The 20931-nt window shown below is 43.7% G+C and overlaps 1 protein-coding gene across 6 annotated transcripts in view; it reads right to left on the bottom strand.

Moving 5' to 3' along the window:
• The window catches only part of LOC120299446 (sodium channel protein type 5 subunit alpha-like), a 289877-nt gene that overhangs the window by 183216 nt on the left and 85730 nt on the right, over window positions 1–20931 (bottom strand). For all 6 annotated transcript variants that reach the window (XM_039324300.1, XM_039324298.1, XM_039324297.1 and 3 more), the window contains exon 3: window positions 11690–11808. In XM_039324300.1, the coding sequence (XP_039180234.1) occupies window positions 11690–11808 (119 nt within the window). The remainder of the gene's footprint in view (window positions 1–11689; window positions 11809–20931) is intronic.

A 20931-nucleotide genomic window follows, 5' to 3' on the forward strand; every position in this document is an offset into this window, starting at 1 on the left:
ATAATAATAAAGTTGGAAGGGACCTTGGAGGTCATCTAGTCCAACCCCCTGCTCAGGCAGGAAACCCTATACCATTTCAGACAAATGGCCATCCAGTCTCTTCTTAAAAACCTCTTTCTTTTCTGCATTCAAGTAAATAATCCCCTGTAATCACACGGGATCTGCAAGGGGGAGACAAAGGAAGAGAAGGACGAGGAATGACATGATAGCAGTGTTCAAACATCTCAGGGGCTGCCCCAAAGAAGAGGGAAGGGGTGAAGCTATTCTCCAAGGCGCCTGAAGGCAGGACAAGAAGCAACGGATGGAAACTAGTCAAGGAGAGAAGCAATCTAGAATTAAGGAGAAACTTCCTGAAGTTGTGAATGTTCCAACACTGGATGTTTTTAAGACGAGATTGGACAACTGTTTGTCTGAAATGGTATAGGATTTCCTGCCTGAGCAGGGGGTTAGACTAGAAGACCTCCAAGGTCCCTTCCAACTCTGTCATTCTATTCTATTCTAAAGGACAGCCTTTGCACCATGATGTCACTGGGCAAACCACATTCCTTCTTACCCTGGATGTTGTGACCCGAGCGATTGCCAAGGGCACAATGGCATCCGTGGCATCATGACTTAATCAGGTGCCCATTACTTTGATTTCCTCATAACTTGCGACAGGGACCCATACTCAGTCCTGTTCATGAGCCAAGAAGTCTCAAGAAACTACAGGCAATCCACGACTTACAACAATTATTTAGTGTCTGTTCAAAGTTACAATGGGACTGAAAAAAGTGGCTTATGATTGTTTTTCACACCTTCTCATAAGCAAAGTCAGAGAGGAAGCTGGTTCCCTTAACAACTGTGGCAAGAAAGGTCATAAAATGGGGCAAATTCACTTAACAAATATTTCACTTAGCAACAGAAATGTTGGGCTCAGTTATGGTCATACGTTGAGGACTACCCATAGTTCGTGAATAAAGGGTTGGTGTCAGAGGAGATAAAATTCTCCAACATTCCTGGAGAAAGTTTCACATTGATCTTCTGTGTCTGGCTGTTCGTGTAATTCCCTGATGATTAACTGCAAGTAGTCTTTGTAAATCTAGAATTAAAAGGCTAATTAATCTGGAATTAGATCTCCTTGTCCAATATATGCCCAAGGGAATTTTTAAACGAAATAAAGCAGTGTTTCTTAATCTTTTTTTTTCAAGACCCATTCCCACTTTTAAAAAGTTTTTGTTTGCATGGATTATATTTATCAATATTTACCACATTAAAATGGTAAATGCTATCTCCTGCTAGAAAGCAGGAGACTGGTGAGTTCAAGTCCTGCCCTCGGCATGAAAGTCATCTGGGTGACTTTGGGCCAATCACCAGGAGACAGTGAGTTCTAGTCCTGCCTTAGGCACAAAACCCATCTGGATGACTGTGGACCAATCACCAAGAGACTATGAGTTCTAGTCCTGCCTTAGGCATGAAAGCCAGCTAGGTGAATCAATGACTTTCTCTCAGCCCAACAGACTCACCAAGAGACTATGAGTTCTAGTCCTGCCTTAGGCACAAAACCCATCTGGATGACTGTGGACCAATCACCAGAAGACTGTAAGTTCTAGTCCCGCCTTAGGCATGAAAGCCAGCTAGGTGAATCAATGACTTTCTCTCAGCCCAACAGACTCACCAAGAGACTATGAGTTCTAGTCCTGCCTTAGGCATAAAAGCCATCTGGATGACTTTGGACCAATCACAAGAAGACTGTGAATTCTAGTCCCACTTTAGGCATAAAAGCCATCTGGGTGACTTTGGACCAATCACCAGGAGACAGTGAGTTCTAGTCCCGCCTTAGGCATAAAAGCCTTAGGCATAAAAGCCATCTGGGTGACTTTGGGCCAATTACAAGAAGACTGTGAGTTCTAGTCCCGCCTTAGGCATGAAAGCCATCTGAGTGACTTTGGGCCAATCACCAGAAGACTGTAAGTTCTAGTCCCGCCTTAGGCATGAAAGCCAGCTAGGTGAATCAATGACTTTCTCTCAGCCCAACTGACCTCACAGGATTGTTGTGAGGAAAATAAGAAGAGGAAAATATGCTGGATATGTTCGCCACCTTGGGTTATTTGTAAATACAAATAAATAAACAAAACAAAAATTAAAAATTTAAATGAATGCATTCAGTGGCATTATTGCTTCTAACAATTGGGATTTTAATTTTTTTTATTATTTTTCAGGCAAATAATTTGGATTTCCTAGGCCCTGAGAGAGTCCTGATGGGTCTTTCGGTGTCATAGGACCACAGTTGAAGAAACACTGAAAGAAACATGAGAACATGGAAATCTTTCACTAAGCCAACAGTATAACTCCTTGCTTAAGATATTTAGGGAATATATTTGTTTCCATATATTTTCAGATCCAGCCCCCACCCCACTCTACCCCCAGCGAACTCAGAAGAATGTGGAAATATTTCTCCTCTAAGGAAATCCTGTTCCAGGGAATGAATACAGGTAGTCCTCGACTTACAACCACAATTGAACACAAAATTTCCATTGCTAAGTGACATAGTTGTTAAGTGAGATTTGCTCCATTTTATGACCTTACTTGCCACGGTTGTTAAATGAATCACTGCAGTTGTTAAATTAGTAACACGGTTGTTAAGTGAATCTGGCTTCCCCACTGACTCAGCTTGTCAAAAGGTTGCAAAAGGGGATCACATGACACAGCAATGGTCATAAATGTGAGTCAGTTCCCAAGCATCTGAATTTTGATCCTGTGACCCTGGGAATGCTGCAACGGCCTTATGTGTGAAAAGCAGTCATAACTCATTTTTTTCATTGTTGGGGTAAATTTGAACAGCCACTAAATGAACTGTTATAAGTCAAGGATTACCTCTACGCCAGTGGTTCTCAACCTTTCTAATGCCGCGACCTCATAATACAGTTCCCCATGTTGTGGTGACCCCCAACCACTTATACATCACTGTGTGCCAGGGGCGTGGCCAAAGAAAAGGGGGAAAAAATAGCGGACAGCCTTGTTTGGCGACCCCCGTAAAAATGGTTGTTCGACCCCAAATGGGGTCCCGACCCACAGGTTGAGAACCACTGCTCTATGCACACACAAAAAATTGCAAGCATGCTATTACTTGCCAAGTTGCACCGAAAAGTTTTTACTTTTATTTTTAGTAAAGCAGCTTTATAGACTTTACATTAGTGAAGGCATGTTGAAGTATTTGAATATCACTGCTTGGTGATATAACAAGGGCCAGAAAAATTGCTGAATAGAGTTATATTATTATCTCCATTAAGCACTGTGAATTGTGTACTGCCATCAATGGGCACATAAGTAAATCTGCTTTGTCTTGATAAGATTAATATGGCTAATAACACAAGTCGGACTAAAATGCCCATGATTAACAAAATAAATTATCCTTCCTGGTTTTAACACATGAGAAATCATGCAACCTTACTTGATTTTCAGTTTAAATTGTTTGCTCCACTCAGGTATCGTAGAAGAGATTTTTGACTTGTCACTGATTTAATGAGGGCACACAACCCAGGGTCCTATCACAAGTCGATCCAATGTTTCTTGAAATAGGAGGCAGATGTATTAAATGCACACTTATCCAGCATGAGCTCTGTCTTTTGATCAAGTATCAAGGGAACCAGAAGCATAACATGCGCTTTGCTGAGTCACGGAAGACATGTATTTTAATAAATCTGTTTCAGCCAATTTGTAAAGTACACACTTGCTTGAATGAAGCCATCAAATCTAGTCTCTTGCCTGCAGCTCTGTGCATTAGATATTGCAGGATGCAACAACATAGCTTAGAGTAGACGCTTTCTGTTCAGATATATATATATATACACAGTACGACCCTGGCATTGTTCATGTTTCCAAGCCAGATAGAAGAACTATATCTGATTGTCGGTATAAATCCACCCACACATTCCTCCAGGATGTAGGGAGTGAAATCCCATCCTGGAAACCCAAGGGAAGAATGACATTCGCTTGGCCTTACATTCTTAAAGACTTATTGTATTGACAGCATCCACAGAGCAAAAAAGCAACAGCCCCACAAGAACAGTGAAGAAATGTCACAAGGTGTTCCTCACTGGTAGCCAAGGAATAGAGTTGAGAGCAAGAAACTTGACCCTCAGCTCAGCTCTGCAAACCATCTTCCAAAAAGCGTCTGCCTCGTTGCTTACAGTGCAACTGTTATCCACCAGGTTGATATTGGGGTGGCTAAATTATTCTGGGCTGCCTTTGCATCTAATTCTTAGATCTGAATTTTCTGCTGGCATAAAGGCTCCAGGGGAAAATGACTAATGTTAACATGTAAATAATTCTTGTGGATAATGTCATGTTGCATTTTTTTATGTATAAATTAAAACTCAACTCCTTTTTTTGTGATAGAAATATGAAATCGTTAGACGTGTCTTCATCTAGGATTGTTTCCCTTAGACTATCCTATAACCTTGCTGGTAGAAGAGAATATTTGTAGCTTGGGGTTAAATTTTAGTGTTCTTATTGGTCTCTGAGTTTAGCTATTTTCTTGCAGATGTTTCAGTGTCTAAGTAGGTAGTGAATTAGGTGCACTGATGATGTTACAGTACCTAGTTTGGTAATGAAACATCTGCAAGAAAATCACCAAGCTTAGAGAATATCAAGGACCCCCACAGATTCAACCCTGTTTAACTTTTAGGATCCTCTAAGTTCAGCTAGCTATATCACAAAAGCGGGACAATTCTTGTTTGTACTGAACTCACAGAAGAGAAACACATCCAGTTAGATGCTTAATTATGCAATAAGGCCTGAAAATCACTTCTTTTCAAAACTGATAAGGGACTGCAAAACCCACTTATGCATCGTCGAGTGCCGGGTGAGCGTGGCCGGTTGGGTGGGTGTGGCCCATTGGGTGGGCATGGCCCATTGGGTGGGCGTGGCTGCGGTGGTAACGACAGACTGGGTGGGACTAAAAAATTCAATCAATCGATTCCAACTTTGCAAGATCTTTTTTTTCCCGTGAGAAATTGAAATTGACTGAACCTTTTTTTTTTTGCACACGGCGGCGGAGGCCTAAAGCGAAAAGGTTTTATAAAACCCAGCTGAAGGCCTAGGACTGGGGTGATGGCGCGCGTGCCCACAGAGAGGACTCTGAGTGCCACCTCTGCCACCCGTGCCATAGGTTACCACTACTGGGATAAGATATCTTAATATCTCTTTGTCTAGTCTTTAGCTACAAGACAACATCCCTAATCTTCTCTCAAAGAAGAACGGCAAGTCTGAAGTTACCTCTGAAAAGCTGAATTGTCTGCAGAAAATGTGAAATTATACCCTTACCCTTACAGCACTGTACAGGTCGTCCTCAACTTACAACCACAACTGAGTCCTCAATTTATGGCCATAATTTATGTGGCTAAGCAAGAGAGTTAAGTGACTTTTGCCCCATTTTACTATCTTTCTTGCCACAGTTGTTAAGTGAATCACTGCAATTGTTAAGTTAGTAACACGGTTGTTAAGTGAATCTGGCTTCCCCAATTGACTTTGCTTGTCAGAAGGTTACAAAAGGGGATCACATGACTCTGGGACCTTGCAACCGTCATAAGTACATGCCAGTTACCGAGCATCTGAATTTTGATCACATGACCATGAGAGGCTACAACGGTGGTAAATGTGGAAAAAGTCATAACTCACTGTTCTTCAGTGCCGTTGTAACTTTGAACAGTCACTAAACAAATGGTTGTAAATCGAGGATTACCTGTATTACATTTCATAATCCTTAAAAAAATGGAACTTAAACTATGAGCATCTAGACAGCATACTAAAAACCAGAGACATCACCCTGCCAACAAAAGTGCGTATAGTCCAGGCCATGGTTTTCCCAGTTGCAATGGATGGCTGTGAAAGTTGGACCATAAGAAAGGCTGAGCGCCAAAGAATTGAGGCCTTTGAACTCTGGTGCTGGAGAAGACTCCTGCGAGTCCCTTGGACTGTGTCAAACCGGTCAGTCCTAGAAGAGATCAACCCCGACTGCTCTTTAGAAGGCCAGATCCTGAAGTTGAAACTCAAGTCCTTTGGCCACCTAATGAGAAGGAAGGACTCACTGGAGAAGGGCCTAATGCTGGAAAAGATGGAGGGCAATAGAAGAAGGGGATGACAGAGAATGAGGTGGCTGGATGGAGTCACTGAAACAGTAGGTGTGAACTTAAATGGACTCCAGAAGATGGTAGAGGACAGGAAGACCTGGAGGAACATTGTCCATGGGGTTGCGATCGGTCGGACACGACTTTGCAATTAACAACAACAATGTGTTTGCAGCATCTCTACATTTATGCATAAGCACTTACCCTAGTCAGGGCTCACGGAGGTTCTTCGAGGCAAGAAGACCAAAATCAGCCATGAAAGGAAACTGCTAACCAGCAGCTGCAAGGCCATTCTTGGTGACACATCGGGGTCTGAAGATGAATAAGGAGTTTTGATCTGCTGCTACAGATCTCCAATAAAATCTCAATAGCGCTTGGACTTGTATGCCGCTTCACAATGCTTTACAGCCCTCTCTGAGCAGTTCACAGTCAGCCTGTTGCTCCCCCCCCACAACAATCTGGGTCCTCATTTAGATTCAGAGACAGAGAGAGAGAGAGAGAGAGAGAGAGAGAGAGAGAGACAGACAGACAGACAGACAGACAGACAGAGAGAGACAAAGAGAGAGAGAGAGAGAGAGAGAGAGACAGAGAGGAGGGAAGGAGGGAGAGACAGAGAGAGAGAGAGAGAGAGAGACAGACAGACAGACAGACAGAGAGAGACAAAGAGAGAGAGAGAGAGAGAGAGAGAGAGAGAGAGAGAGAGAGACAGAGAGGAGGGAAGGAGGGAGAGACAGAGAGAGAGAGAGAGACAGACAGACAGACAGAGAGAGACAAAGAGAGAGAGAGAGAGAGAGAGAGAGAGGAGGGAAGGAGGGAGAGACAGAGAGAGAGAGAGACAGACAGACAGACAGACAGACAGACAGAGACAAAGAGAGAGAGAGAGAGAGAGAGAGACAGAGAGGAGGGAAGGAGGGAGAGACAGAGAGAGAGAGAGAGAGAGAGACAGACAGACAGACAGACAGAGAGAGACAAAGAGAGAGAGAGAGAGAGAGAGAGAGAGAGGAGGGAAGGAGGGAGAGACAGAGAGAGATAGAGAGAGAAACAGACAGACACAGAGAGAGAGAGAGAGAGAGAGAGAGAGATAGCACTTATATACCCCTTCATAGTGCTTTACAGCCCTCTCTAAGCAGTTTATAGAGTCTATTGCCCCCAACAATCTGGGTTCTCATTTAGATTCATTCGGAAGATGGATGGAGGGATGGAGGGATGGATGGATGGAGGGATGGATGGAGACAGACATACGATAGCTAGCTAGATAGATAGCTCGCTAGCTGGATGGATGGATGGATGGATGGATGGATGGATGATGGATGGATGGATGGATGGATGGAGACAGACATAAGATATAGATAGATAGATAGATAGATAGATAGATAGATAGATAGATAGATAGATAGATAGATAGATAGCATTAGCACTCAGACTTATGTATTGCTTCACAGTGCTTTACGGCCCTCTCTAAGCAGTTTACAGAATCAGCTTATGGCCCCTCCCAACAATCTGGGTCCTCAATTTACTGACCTCGGAAGGACGGAAGGCTGAATCAACCATGAGCCCCATCAGGATCGAACTCCTGGCAGTGAGCAGAGTCAGCCTGCAATACTGCATTCTAACCACTACACCACCAAGGCTCCAATACAGGTAATCCTCAACTTACAATAGTTCATTTAGTGATGGTCCAAAGTTACAATAGCACTGAAAAAAAGTGACTTATCACCTGTTTTTCACACTTACAATCACCGCAGCATCCCCTTGGTCACGTGATCAGAATTCGGATGCTTGGCCTATGAGTGACGGTTGCAATATCCCAGGGTAATGTGATCAACTTTGGGACTTACTGACAAGCAAAGTCAATGGGAAGCCAGATTTACTTAACAACTGCAATGCTTCATTTAACAACTGTAGCCAGAAAAGTCATAAAATGGGGCAAAAATCACTCAACAAATGTCTCACGTAGCAACATAAATTTTGGGCTCAATTGTGGTCATAAGTCGAGGACTACCTGCACATAAAGAAGGGCCATAGAGGAGTGGAGATAATGAAGTCTTCAGTTAAACATCAAATTAAGAAGGCAGTTTGCACATGCAGCATCCATTAGGGTTAGCTCCTCTTTTAAGTGGTTTTAAGAAGCCACATGTTGCTTTATCTGGTCCTGGTGACTGATCCAAATACGATTTTGCATCATTATCACCATTATCTTTATCCCTATCCTATGAGCTGTATATTTGTCTTCATTCATGATCCTTTCATATCTAAAAGCATCTTGCCTTATTTCAGAGTCCTCATGGCCTTCTCCCACGCAGCTTGGGAAAGACCTGATTCGGTCATTTGGAAAAGACGAGCTAGTTAGAAACTTCCTTATGCTAAGTCAGATTTTATTTGGACTTAATAATAGACTGTTCAGAACCACTGGTTATTAAATCCAAATATAATCCAACTTAGCACAAGGAAGCTTCTAACTAGCTCATGTTCTCCAAATAACCAAATCAGATCATCTGATTTCCAGCAATGGATGGAAACTAACCAAAGAGAGAAGCAACCTGCAACTAAGAAGAAATTTCCTGACTGAACAATTAACCAGTGGAACAAGCTGCCTCCAGAAGTGGTGAATGCTCCAACACTGGAAGTTTTTAAGAAGAGACTGGACAGCCATTGGTCTGAAATGGAATAGGGTTTTCTGCCTGAGCAGAGGGTTGGATTAAAAGACCTCCCAGGTCCCTTCCAACTGTGTTGTTCTGTTCTGTTCTGTTCTATCAAGTCACTTATCTAGGGCAAGGCAGAAAGTAACCTAAGATTCAGGCATGCTGGAAGCATTGGGCAAAAATAAAAGTACAATTCCACCAAAGCTGAAGCAGTTCAGGACCACCCTAATTGCTTTATGAGAGTAAAACTAGGTGATCACTTCTGATCAACAAAGTAAATCAAAACAAATCCACCATGTCCTGAAGGCGTCTGTCAAAGGCAATAGCACAGGTAGTCCTCGATTTGCGGCCACAGCTGAGGCCAAAATTTCTGCTAAGAAATACAGTTGTTACGTGATTTTTTGCCTCATTTTACGACCTTGCTTGCCATAGTTGTTAAATGTGTCACTGTAGTTATTAAGTGAGTAACAGTGAGTAACAGCATCTGGTTTCTCCATGAACTTTGCTTGTCAGAAGGTCATAAAAGGGGATCACATGATCTAGGGACACTGCAACTGTCATAAAGATGAACCAGTTATGAAATATCTAATTTTTCACATGACCATGGGGCTACTGCAACAGTATAAAGCAGAAGTAGGCAACCTTGGCTCTTTTGTGACTCGTGGACTTCAACTCCCAGAATTCCTGAGCCAGCACGGCTCAGCATGGCAACCTCTCCATTTCTCCTCAGCATGGCTGGCTCAGGAATTCTGGGAGTTGAAGTCCACGAATCATAAAAGAGCCAAGGTTGCCTACCCCTGGTCTAAAGTGTGAAAAACAGTCACAGGTTCACTTTTTTCCGTGCTGTTGTAACTTCAGAGACTAAGCCAATGGTTGTAAGTCAAGGACAGCCTGTAATCACTTCACACAGGCCTAATATTCAGGGGCTGCATCTCATAATATACATCATCCTGTTCTGGGGTTCATACAATATACTGACCCAAAATAGGCTCATTTCTTTATAACAAAGCAAGTCTCATGTTTTGGGCAAATGCACCACCTGACTCTGACCTGGCTTTTTAAAAAAACCACGGGATTCCAAGGCTGCATTTTTGTCTGGCCTGCTTACATTGGTAGGTGAGGCCTATCAGATGACCACTGATTGGACATTTGGAGAAGACAAGCTAGTTAGAAGCTTCCTTATGCTAAGTCAAATTATAATTGGATTTAATAATAGACTGTTCACCACCACTGTTCTCAATTCTGGCTTAACCTCGATTAAGTTAACCTTGGTCTCTGGATGCATATAGCACACTGGCCCATAAACTAGCCATGAGGTTGGGTAAACCAGCATATAAGGCAAAAAATATGGTCCAATGAATGGTGTGCAAACTGGAATCAGAAGAACATTATGAAGAACAAAAGTTATCCATTGTATTGTAGCATCTATTTCAAGTACCTGCTGGACACCACAACCTAATCCCACTAATAACTTATAGGATGAAGTCTAGATAGGTATTTTTTTTTTCTGTTCAACAATCTCAGGGTATCAAAAAAAAAGGAGCAGCAAAATGTATAATTCAACACAACAAAGAGATTTCATTAAATTTCAAAATACAATATAGCTAACAGTTTTATCAATGCATAATTGAAATACATTCTCTTTGTGTCACTTTATCATCTCTTGCAGTTGTGGGAGTTGATCTGTTTTTAAAAGTATAGGTCACTCATTTAAAAAAACAAAAATTAAATACACACTTACCCATTTATTATGTTCACCCATGACAAAGGTTTAAATAGACAAGGTTTAAACAGGCTTTGTGTGCATTCTTCAAAAATTGTTCGTGCTTCAAAAATTAAAAATTAACATATATGCATAAATCCAGTGCATAATAAGTTAGTCGGCATAGATTACAACTCCCCCTCTATTTAAGCATTCTTTTAAACCAAAAGCACAATTTCATCCATTTTTTTTAACCTTTTAAAAGTCTGAAGAGTTAATGAATAAAAATAAATATACTTGCAGGAGCTCAATGATCAGACTTACTTTTTGAAACACACCCCTACAGCTACCACCTTGGGTGCACAATATTTGATGGCTAAAAGTGGTCCCTTCCCATGATAAGCATAGCATAACAAATTATGCAAAATAAAAAGGAACCTGCAAAGGGGTATTATGCAAAACAAAGGGGAAAATATTCAAAGTGTTCAACTTCTATTATATATGCAAGTTTTTTTTTTTAAAAAAAATCAGCTCTCTTGGTTTATAGAACTGAGAGATTTTGTTTCATTTAATATACCTCCTTCTCCCCCAAAAAGGTCTTTAATGTCTAACAATCAGCAACTATGAATATATTCAGAAGAAGAGCAGAAAGAAGCAATATGGTGTCTTCCAGATGTTTTGGATTACAGTTTTTATAATCTCTGATCTGTGACTGAGTCTGTGAAAGTAAAAAAAAATAATAATCTTGGAGCTATATTTCAAAATATTTGGAAGACACCCTCAAGGCCCAGCTCTAAATAAATAAGAGCAACCAACTCAATGAAGTTCATATGACTTGTTACTGTTCAGCGAATAATGAAATGAAGGATGAGGGGTGACATGATAGCAGTGTTCCAGGGTTGCCACAAAGAAGAGGGAGTCAAGCTATTCTCCAAAGCAGCTGAAGGCAGGACAAGAAGCAACGGATGGAAACTAATTAAAGAGAGGAGTAACCTAGAACTAAGGAGAAACTTCCTGACAGTGAGAACAATTAATCAGTGGAACAGCTTGCCTCCAGAAGTTGGGGTGCTCCATCAGTGGAGGTTTTTAAGAAGAGACTGGACAGCCACTTGTCTGAAACAGTATAAGGTCTCCCGTTGAGCAGAGGGCTGGACTAAAAGATCTCCAACCTCCCTTCCAGTTCTGTTATTCTGTTATTCTAACTACATTGGTCAGGAAATAAACAGGTAAAAGGATATGAATGTACCAGAATTTTAATTGCTATTCTTCTGATTCGATGAAAAGGACTAAGAATGTACAAGGCAGGAGTGGCACTAAATCGAAAGATCGTCTTCCCTTTGTTCAGTACTATAAATGTCTGGAAAAACAAAGGAGAAGATAAACAAATATTAAGGTCTGGATTAAAAACTCACATTATGCAAGCAATAGTTATTTCTATTTCTTCAGAGATTATTCAAATGTCCCCCAAACCTCTATGCTGTTTATTAAAACAGCCAGACTCTCTTTCAGCTTCTAGTTGAATTAGGGTAAAAAAAAGAAAGGTGTTGCTACTTTAAAGAAACCACTCATTAAAGTTATTACAACTCTTAAAAGTAGCCACAACTTTTACTTGGAGTGCAGGGGAGTCAACACGTTTAGTTAGATATGAGTTTAAGTTACTGCACATCATGCTACTTATAAAAGTAAACTCGACATTATTTTCCAGTAAACATACAGTTCATACTGTTCTTTCTGAAAGTGATATTTAGATACCAGGATAAATATTTATACACAAAAGTACAATTGAATGTTTTATGAGCAAAATGAACAAGCAGAGGCATAGATGCCATTATTCTAACTGTGCTACATAGAGGATTGTTGCATATCTAAAAATAAAATTTATAAATTTATTTTAGAAATAGAGAAAAAAAGAGAGATAAAAAGAGAGAGAGAGAGAGAGAGAGAAACAGAGAGAGCGATGAGAAACCAAGAGAGAGAGAGAGAGAGAGAGGCAAAGAGAGAAACAGAGATAGAGAGCTATAAGAGAGCAAAAGAGACAAAGAGGAACAGAGATACAGAGAGATAATAGAGAGAGAGAGAGAGAGAGAGAAAGAGAGAGAGAGAGAGAGAGATAAAGAGAGACAGATAATAAAGAGAGAGAGAGAGAGAGATAATAAAGTGAGGGGGGGGGCTCTATTCCCCTTTTCAATTACTTTTCATCGCAGTAACCTAGATGCTTATTATCACTTCCAAAGCAAGAAGAAAGATTTCCTGGACCATAACTTTTATGTAATCTTTTAAAAAATCAATTGACCTTTCAGATAATACCCCTTTAAAACTCCAGTTTAAGCTTTGTTTTTTCAGTGTTTTAACAGAAAAGTAAATTTGCAAAAAAATAAATAAATTATTATTTTGCTAAGTCCAGCTATGCCTTTAAAAGGTGAGTAGATAGCAAAGACCGAACAAGCACAGACATCACTAAATTTATATGGCTGGGGAAAACACATGATCTACTGAAATGTAATCAAATCTACCTAGTAAAGTGATCTTCCAAAGAGAAACTTTTCTGCATTTTGCTCTATAATTCAATAAAGCTTGCAGCATTCATTACCCCACCAAAATGTTTCTTGCATAGAAACTATTTTTATAGATTTATTGCTAGCCAGCAATGAGAATTGATCAGCTTCTAGGAACCTCTCTAGCTTTGTTCAGCTATTTTGCCACTGCTATCACATAACATATATTACTCATTATGTATAGCAAAATGGCTTGAAGAAAAGGAAGATCAAAATTATTTCATGTGTAGGCAGCCCAAACGTATACTCACTAACTGGAAAATTGGTAGCATCCTAGACCAAGCCAAATCCCAAAATGTTAGGAAATTCCTGGAAGCTTGCCATTCAGACAAATCAGCCACCCACAGCCATATAGAAATAAACCATATTTACAAACTATTCAAAGGACACAACAAAAAAACCAAGAAGGAAAAAAAAATCCAGAACACTTCCTTTCCAGCGTCAACATCCAGATAAACAGAGATATACACCAGACAAACAAGCAGAGAACAATACCCTAATCAAGGAAAAACTACACCCCTGCTTGAAAAACAAGCTTTTCTAAATAATATACAAGCTACCTGAATAAACAGTGAGCAAACTCCACACTCATTAACAGTGATGTTAGCTAGTGGGGTAATGAAATTGTTGAGTCCGTGGCGGGAAAACAGACACGAGAAGCAGCTGGAGTTCTCAGTTTCATTTATTCAGCGTTCAGCTTACAGGAAGATGGCTTCAGCCTCGCCCAAACGCCTCGCAGCCTCTTATATAGGCAACTCCCGGGTAAATGGGTTACTTTTCCCGCGCCAGCACCCGCGCATGCGCACGGCGCTGGCGACAGCCTGTCTGGTCCCGGGCAGCTTTGCACCTGCCCGGGACTGCCTGCAAACGCCCGAGCCGTTTGCAAGGCTCGGGACATAACACCCCTTTCCCCCGGGCTAAAACTACTACCAACATACAACATTTATTTTATATGACATTTTGCTCCCCAGTGCTCCCACTGATTACTGGCTTTTGCCTTGCCAGCAATGTTATGTAATCTTCTAGATACTTAGGAGATTTCTTTGCTCTCTGTGACCTTCTTAGCTCTGGGTTACTGGCATAAGTCCCCTGACTGGAGGGAGGCGTGAGCCTGTTCTCTCTATTGTGCCCTGGTGTCTTCCAAGGACTGTGCCCCGATGCCTGGCCTGCTTGCTTGCCCACCGGGCTCGTCAGGCCAGGGCCTCTGTTACTTTGTGACCTGGTTGACCTACCTAGCTGTAGACCCTCAGGCCCCTTGAAGTGATAGCCGCTGCTGGGCGTCTCTGTAGAACCTCCTAGGTCAGTCCAAGACCTGTCAGGAGGCTGTCCATTCCCTGAACCCCATTCTGTGTTCGGGCTCGTGTGGGTTTCTGTACTTTCCCAAAACTCAGGTGTTCCCTGATTTGTGCTAGGGTTGTTGTAGTCGGGACTTGGTTCCTCGACTAGCTCTGTGTATGTTTGACCCCCTGTAGGATTTGGGGTAAGGTCAGGCCAACCTTGGGAATTGTGTGCCAGCTCTCTTGCGGGGAATGATTTGTTGGGATGCCCCCGGGTATCCTCCGTTGCTGGAGTGCTGTGTGATGTGTGTGGAAAGTGAGTATGCCCCCGGGGTGACTCCCTGGCTGGAGTAGGCGTGAGTGCCTGTTGTGTGGGTAAGCTCCATGACTTTCTTTTCGGAGCAATTGCAGAACCTTGGGACGAGCCGTTTGTGGCTCCCTCAGTGGAGATGGGCAGTAGCTCTTGCCCTTCCCTTTGCTCCAAAGGGTCCCCCTCCCCCCTGGAAAAGACCCAGGAGTCTCAGCAGAAAAGTCTCGCCTAGAGCGAAGTTGGTCGATGTGCCGACGCAGGACACGACCGTTGTCCAGGGCAACCTCGTAGGAGAGAGGACCTGTGATCCTGGACACAGAAGCGGGGACCCATGTATGACCAGGCCCGTAATTGCGAGCCCAAACCGGGGCACCCACAAGTAGTTGTCTAGGTGCCCTAGGATGTGAGGTAGATGAAGGCAGTCTGTCCGGATGCAACCGGTCAAGTCTAGTAGTAAGTTGGCGCCCCCAACGAAGTTCAGCTGGACTTCTCCCTGTAGAAGTGGACGGTGTGGTGCGATAAGAAAGGAGAAAGTCAGCCAACCTGTGATGCCAGTCCCCGTAGGTGAGTCTCTTCAAGGCGTCCTTTGCGATGCGCACCATGCGTTCAGCCATACCGTTGGTGGACGGGTGAAAAGGCGCAGACGTGGCATGACGAATCAGGTTTGCCTGTAAGAAAGCTTGGAATTCGGAGGAGGTGAATTGAGGGCCGTTGTCGGACACAATGACATCTGGCAGCCCGTGTGCAGCAAAAATCCCCCTCAGTACCTGAATAGTCTTTGCAGTGGTGGTGGATGAGACAGGCACAACCTCAAGCCATTTTGAATGGCTGTCAACAAGGACCAAGAAGAACTGGCCCTGAAAGGGCCCAGCGTAGTCAATGTGCACCCTAGACCATGGGGACTGTGTTTCCTCCCATCTATGCACAGGAGCTTGGGGCATCTCTGGGCGAGATCGTTGGCACAGGTGGCATGCGTGTACCTTAGCCTCAATATCTTTATCTAAAGCAGGCCACCACAAGTGGCTGCGTGCAAGAGCCTTCATACGAACAATGCCAGGATGACCCTCGTGGAGGGATTCTAAGACCCTAGTCCTCATTGAGGTGGGAATGACAACTCTGTTTCCCCAAAGCAGACAACCCTGAGAAAGGGACAGTTCGTTTCTTTTGGACCAGAAACTCTGAAACTCAGGACTAGGGCAGTGCTCAGGCCACCCGGACAGGACCCAGGAGCGGACACGTGAAAGTGTGTGATCTGTACCTGTTTCAGCGGTAACATCCCTGGCACTAAGAGGGAGCTCGGGCAAGGCTTGGATTGATAGAATGTTGACAGCTGGCGCGGGGTCAGCTTCTACTACTGGCAGAGGCAACCTACTGAGGCCATCAGCATGGCCCATTTCTTTCCCAGGCTTGTGGAGTAATGAAAAATCATATGCAGACAAAAAATAGACCACCTAAGCATTCTAGGGGAAATGATGTGGGGAGTCTGCTTACGTGTGGTAAACAGTCCCAGCAGAGGCTTATGGTCAGTGAAGACCGTGAAATGCCTGCCATATAGAAAATCGTGGAATTTTTTAATTCCAGCAACAACAGCCAGAGCCTCCCTGTCTATCTGAGCGTAGTTGCGCTCGGCAGAAGACAGTGTTCTGGAGTAGTATGCAATAGGAACCTGAGTTCCATCAGACCTGAGGTGACTCAGGACAGCTCCAACCCCGTAGGGGGACGCATCACAAGCGATGCACACAGGGAGAGACTCGTTGAAATGTGCAAGAACACTGTTAGAAGTGAGCAAGGCCTTGACTTCTTTAAAGCAAGCCTCATGCGCTTGTGACCACAGCCACACAGCCTGTTTGTCTAGTAGCCTGTGAAGAGGCTCAGCTACACTAGCTTTATGTGGAAGAAAAGAATTGTAGAAATTCAGGAGGCCTAGAAAGGCCTGAAGTTCGGCCTTAGACTTTGGCCTGGGTGCATCTAAAATAGCAGTTAGTTTGGATTCAGCAGGATGAATCCCAGCAGCATCAATTTTGAATCCCAGAAATTCAGTAGAAGGCACCCCAATCTGGCATTTGTCTTTTCTGAGCTTGAGGCCTGATTTCCTGAATCTTAACAGGACAGCCCTAAGCCTTTCAGCTAGAATGTGTGTGGAGTCTCCTGCAATCAAGACATCGTCAAAGTAGGGGCAGACCCCTGGTATACCTCGTAGTGTGTTTTCCATTACGCTTTGGAAAATCCCAGGAGCGACATTCACTCCAAACTGTAGCCTTTTTACTTTAAAGGCTCCCCTGTGGGTCACAATGGTCTGAGCTATGGCAGCATCATCATCAACAGGCAGCTGTTGATATGCTTGAGCTAGGTCAAGCTTTGCAAAAACACGCCCCCCCTTGAGAGAGGCCAGGATGTGACTGACCACAGGAACAGGATAGGCATGTTGCTGCAATGCCTTATTGAGTGTGCATTTGTAATCAGCACAAATGCGAATGTCCCCATTTGCCTTTAGAGGCGTGACAATGGGGGTCTCCCACGGGCTGGAATCAACAGGTTCTAGGATTCCCTGTTGGATTAGTTTGTCTAGTTCAGTGTCAATCTTACTTTTTAAAGCAAAAGGGACCCTTCTTGCTTTAATCCTAATGGGAGTGACAGTGGGGTCTAGCTTTAAGGACACAGGTGGTCCTTTGAATGTGCCCAGCTGGGGGCTGAAAACATCTGCAAATTCTGTGCAGACTTCCTGTAGGTCGAGTGTTTGTAAGCTATTGAGTCCTGTGACGTGTATCCCCAGGGCCTCAAACCAATCGAGTCCTATGAGACTCGTTCGTTCACCCCCTACTACTAATAAGTCTAGTGGACCTTCAAAACTCTTGTATTGCACGTTAAGGGTGGCCTCCCCCTTAACACACACTCTTGAGTTCTGAAAATCTGTTAATACAATATCAGAAGGCCTTAACTTGGCCTTAGACCCACTTCTGGAACAAATCTTCCTAAATGTATGCAATGAAATGATGGACAGGGCAGACCCTGTGTCTAGTTCCATAGATAATGGAACCCCTTGTAGCTTCACGTTGAGTGACAGCTTTTTCTTCATGGGCTTGTGTGTGCCTGTTCTACAGATGCTTCTTCGCGAAGCGCAAAAACCTACCCTATTCTGGCTGGGGAATCTGGTACCCTTCAGGCGTTCTTCTTGGGGTTGTGCCTTTCGTCGGCCCAGGCACACAGCTGCAATGTGCCCTTGTTTACCGCATGCCCGGCAGGTAGCGGAGCGGAACTTGCAGTCGGTTCTCCTGTGGCGACCTCCACAGCCGATGCACTTGAGCGGAGCCGAAGAGCTTCCCTTCTGGTTCTCTTCCTTCGCGGGGTGTAGACGGTCGACTTCCTCGTCCGGATCCTCCTCGGAGTTTCGTCGGACGTCTTCCTGGTGCACGGACGCACCCTCTGCACTGTTTCTGATCGGCCGCATGTTTTTGACGGCGCCGCCTGCTGCTTCTTCTGCGGTGACTTCCCTTAAGGCGTCTTGGAAGGATAATTCTTCCTTTGCGAAAAGTCTCTGTTGTAGCTCTCGATGCCTTAACCCGCACACGAATCGGTCCCTCAGTCGTTCCTCGAGGTCCTTGAACTCGCAGGGCTTGGCGGCCTTCCGTAACGCGGCGATGTATTCCTTGGCTGACTCACCGGACCGTTGATCCCTCTGTTCGAAGATGTGGCGCCATGAAATAACGGACACCTTGGGGTTGAAGTGCTCCTTCAGCAGTTTCTTCAGGTCTGCGTAGCTTACAGACTCTACTGGAACAGGTGCTGCAAGGTTTTCTGCGATTTCGAAGGCGTCTTGGCCGCAAACGCAAAGCAGGGTGGCCACCTTCAAGCTATCTTCCCTCACTTGGTTTGCCTTGAAGTAGTTCTCCATTCTGGATACGTAGGACTCCCACCGCTCTGGATGTGAGACGTCGAATTCCGAAAGCCTTCCGATTTTCGCCATCTTCGGATCTTCAGGAGACGGGTCTATCAGCCAGCCTACCCCCGAATGCGCACCGGATTGGCGGGCAGCTGCCGAGTCGACGCCGTTCCTCTTTCGCCGCTCAGGACTCCTTGGGTAAGCTTACACTTCTTCCTTTCCAGGTAGTGCAAGGCATCCCATCCTCGTCGCCAGTGTTGAGTCCGTGGCGGGAAAACAGACACGAGAAGCAGCTGGAGTTCTCAGTTTCATTTATTCAGCGTTCAGCTTACAGGAAGATGGCTTCAGCCTCGCCCAAACGCCTCGCAGCCTCTTATATAGGCAACTCCCGGGTAAATGGGTTACTTTTCCCGCGCCAGCACCCGCGCCTGCGCACGGCGCTGGCGACAGCCTGTCTGGTCCCGGGCAGCTTTGCACCTGCCCGGGACTGCCTGCAAACGCCCGAGCCGTTTGCAAGGCTCGGGACATAACAGAAATACTGCAAGCAAAGAATAAAGTTCAGAGTATTTAACCCTGAGCTATACATACAGATAGTTCTCAAATTCATTTAGAGACCGAAGTTACAACGGCACTGAAAAAAGTGACTTATGACAGTTTTTCACACTTATGACCATTGCAACATGTTCATGGTCACATGATCAAAATTCAGATGCTTGGCAACTGACTCATATTTATGACAGTTGCAGATTCCCTAGGTCAATCCAAATTTTAGAAATGTATATGATGTCACAGTTGTGACTGCTGCCTGTGGATGGCTCTAGTTTGAGCTGATACAAGGCAAAAGATTTCTCTTTCCCATATTTGGGCAACAGGGTGTAACATACAGCATTACATACAACAACATAACATACAACAAACAAATATATATATATATATATATATATATATATATATATATATATATATATATATATATATATATATTTGTTTGTTTTTACAGGTATCAGTCTTGGCGTATTCAGGTCTTTTCCCATGTAAGATTGAGAGTATCTTGGTGACATTTTGACAAGGTCCCACTCGTCATCTTCAGGCTGGGGTCTTCAGCTTCATGCTTGTGTGAGCAAAGTGTGATCAGAGCTGCCGTCTCTCTATAAATATTGGTGGGGTTGTGTGGAGTGCTGGCTTAGTTGCTGTAGATGGGTTGGTTGGCTATGTTGGAGTTATTGTTTGCGGATTGTTCGGCTGTTTCGTAACATCCTGAGTAGTGGAGGTGCTGGCTATGTGCCCATTAGTCTTTTGTGTTATAATGACCTGGATAATGGGCTGTGTGGTGGCATCCTGAGATTTAGCATAGTGATATCCTGAGTTTTGTGTTGCAACATCCTGGCCTACCACCCAGCCTACCACCCAGGATGTTGCAACACAGAACTCAGGATATCAAAACACTAGATCTCAGGATGACACCACACAGCCCATGTAACTGCGGGGCCCTACAAAGGTTGTAAGCTCAAGTGTTCCATGTATAGGTTGGTGATCACCCCTCTCACCCGTCATCGCAAACCTATACATGGAACACTTTGAAACCAATGCCTTAGACAAATCTGAACACAAACCCAAACTCTGGTTCAGATATGTAGATGACACTTTTGTAATTTGGCCACACGGGAAAGAAAAACTGGACAACTTCCCACACATCTCAACAGCCTACACCCCAAAATACAATTCACGATGGAAATGGAAACTAACAACCAACTCCCCTTTCTGGACGTCCTAATCTACAAAAAACCCAACAGCTCCCTAGGACACACCATCTACTGGAAAAAAACACACACCAACCGCTACTTAAATGCACAATCCCATCACCACCCTGCAAAGATCAACTCTGTAGCCAAGACTCTCATCTCCAGAACCAAACGCCTAGCTGACAAAAACCACTTGAAAACTGAATTACACACTCTCACAAACATATTAATCTCCAACGGATTCCAAAGAAATACAATTACCAACCTAATCCAAAGGGAAACACCCCAAAAATCGAGACATAGAACAGTACAACGACATCACCCTCCTCCCCTACATCAAAGGCACCACAGATAAAATCAGCAAAATTCTCCACAAACACATTATCAAGACAGCCTTTGGCACCGACCAAAAAATAGCCAACATCTTAAGAAACCCCAAAGACATGATCCAGCTAGAAAACCAAGGAGTCTATGAAATACCATGCAAAATCTGCCCAGCCACATACATTGGACAAACTAATAGGAGAATAAATGCACGCATCGCAGAACACAAGAACGCAGTCAGAAAAGAAGAAAAAATTTCCTCCCTCTTCCAGCACCTTAAAGCTACAGGACATGAAACTGATTTTGAAGGAACCAAACTAATCTCCAAAACTGAACACCACAACTAGAGAATAATTATGGAAGCTATCGAAATAGAACATGAATAAACGTGA

This window comes from Crotalus tigris, unplaced genomic scaffold (genome assembly GCF_016545835.1).
Source record: "Crotalus tigris isolate CLP2741 ecotype Arizona unplaced genomic scaffold, ASM1654583v1 scf7180000024297.1652928, whole genome shotgun sequence".
NCBI lineage: Eukaryota > Metazoa > Chordata > Lepidosauria > Squamata > Viperidae > Crotalus > Crotalus tigris.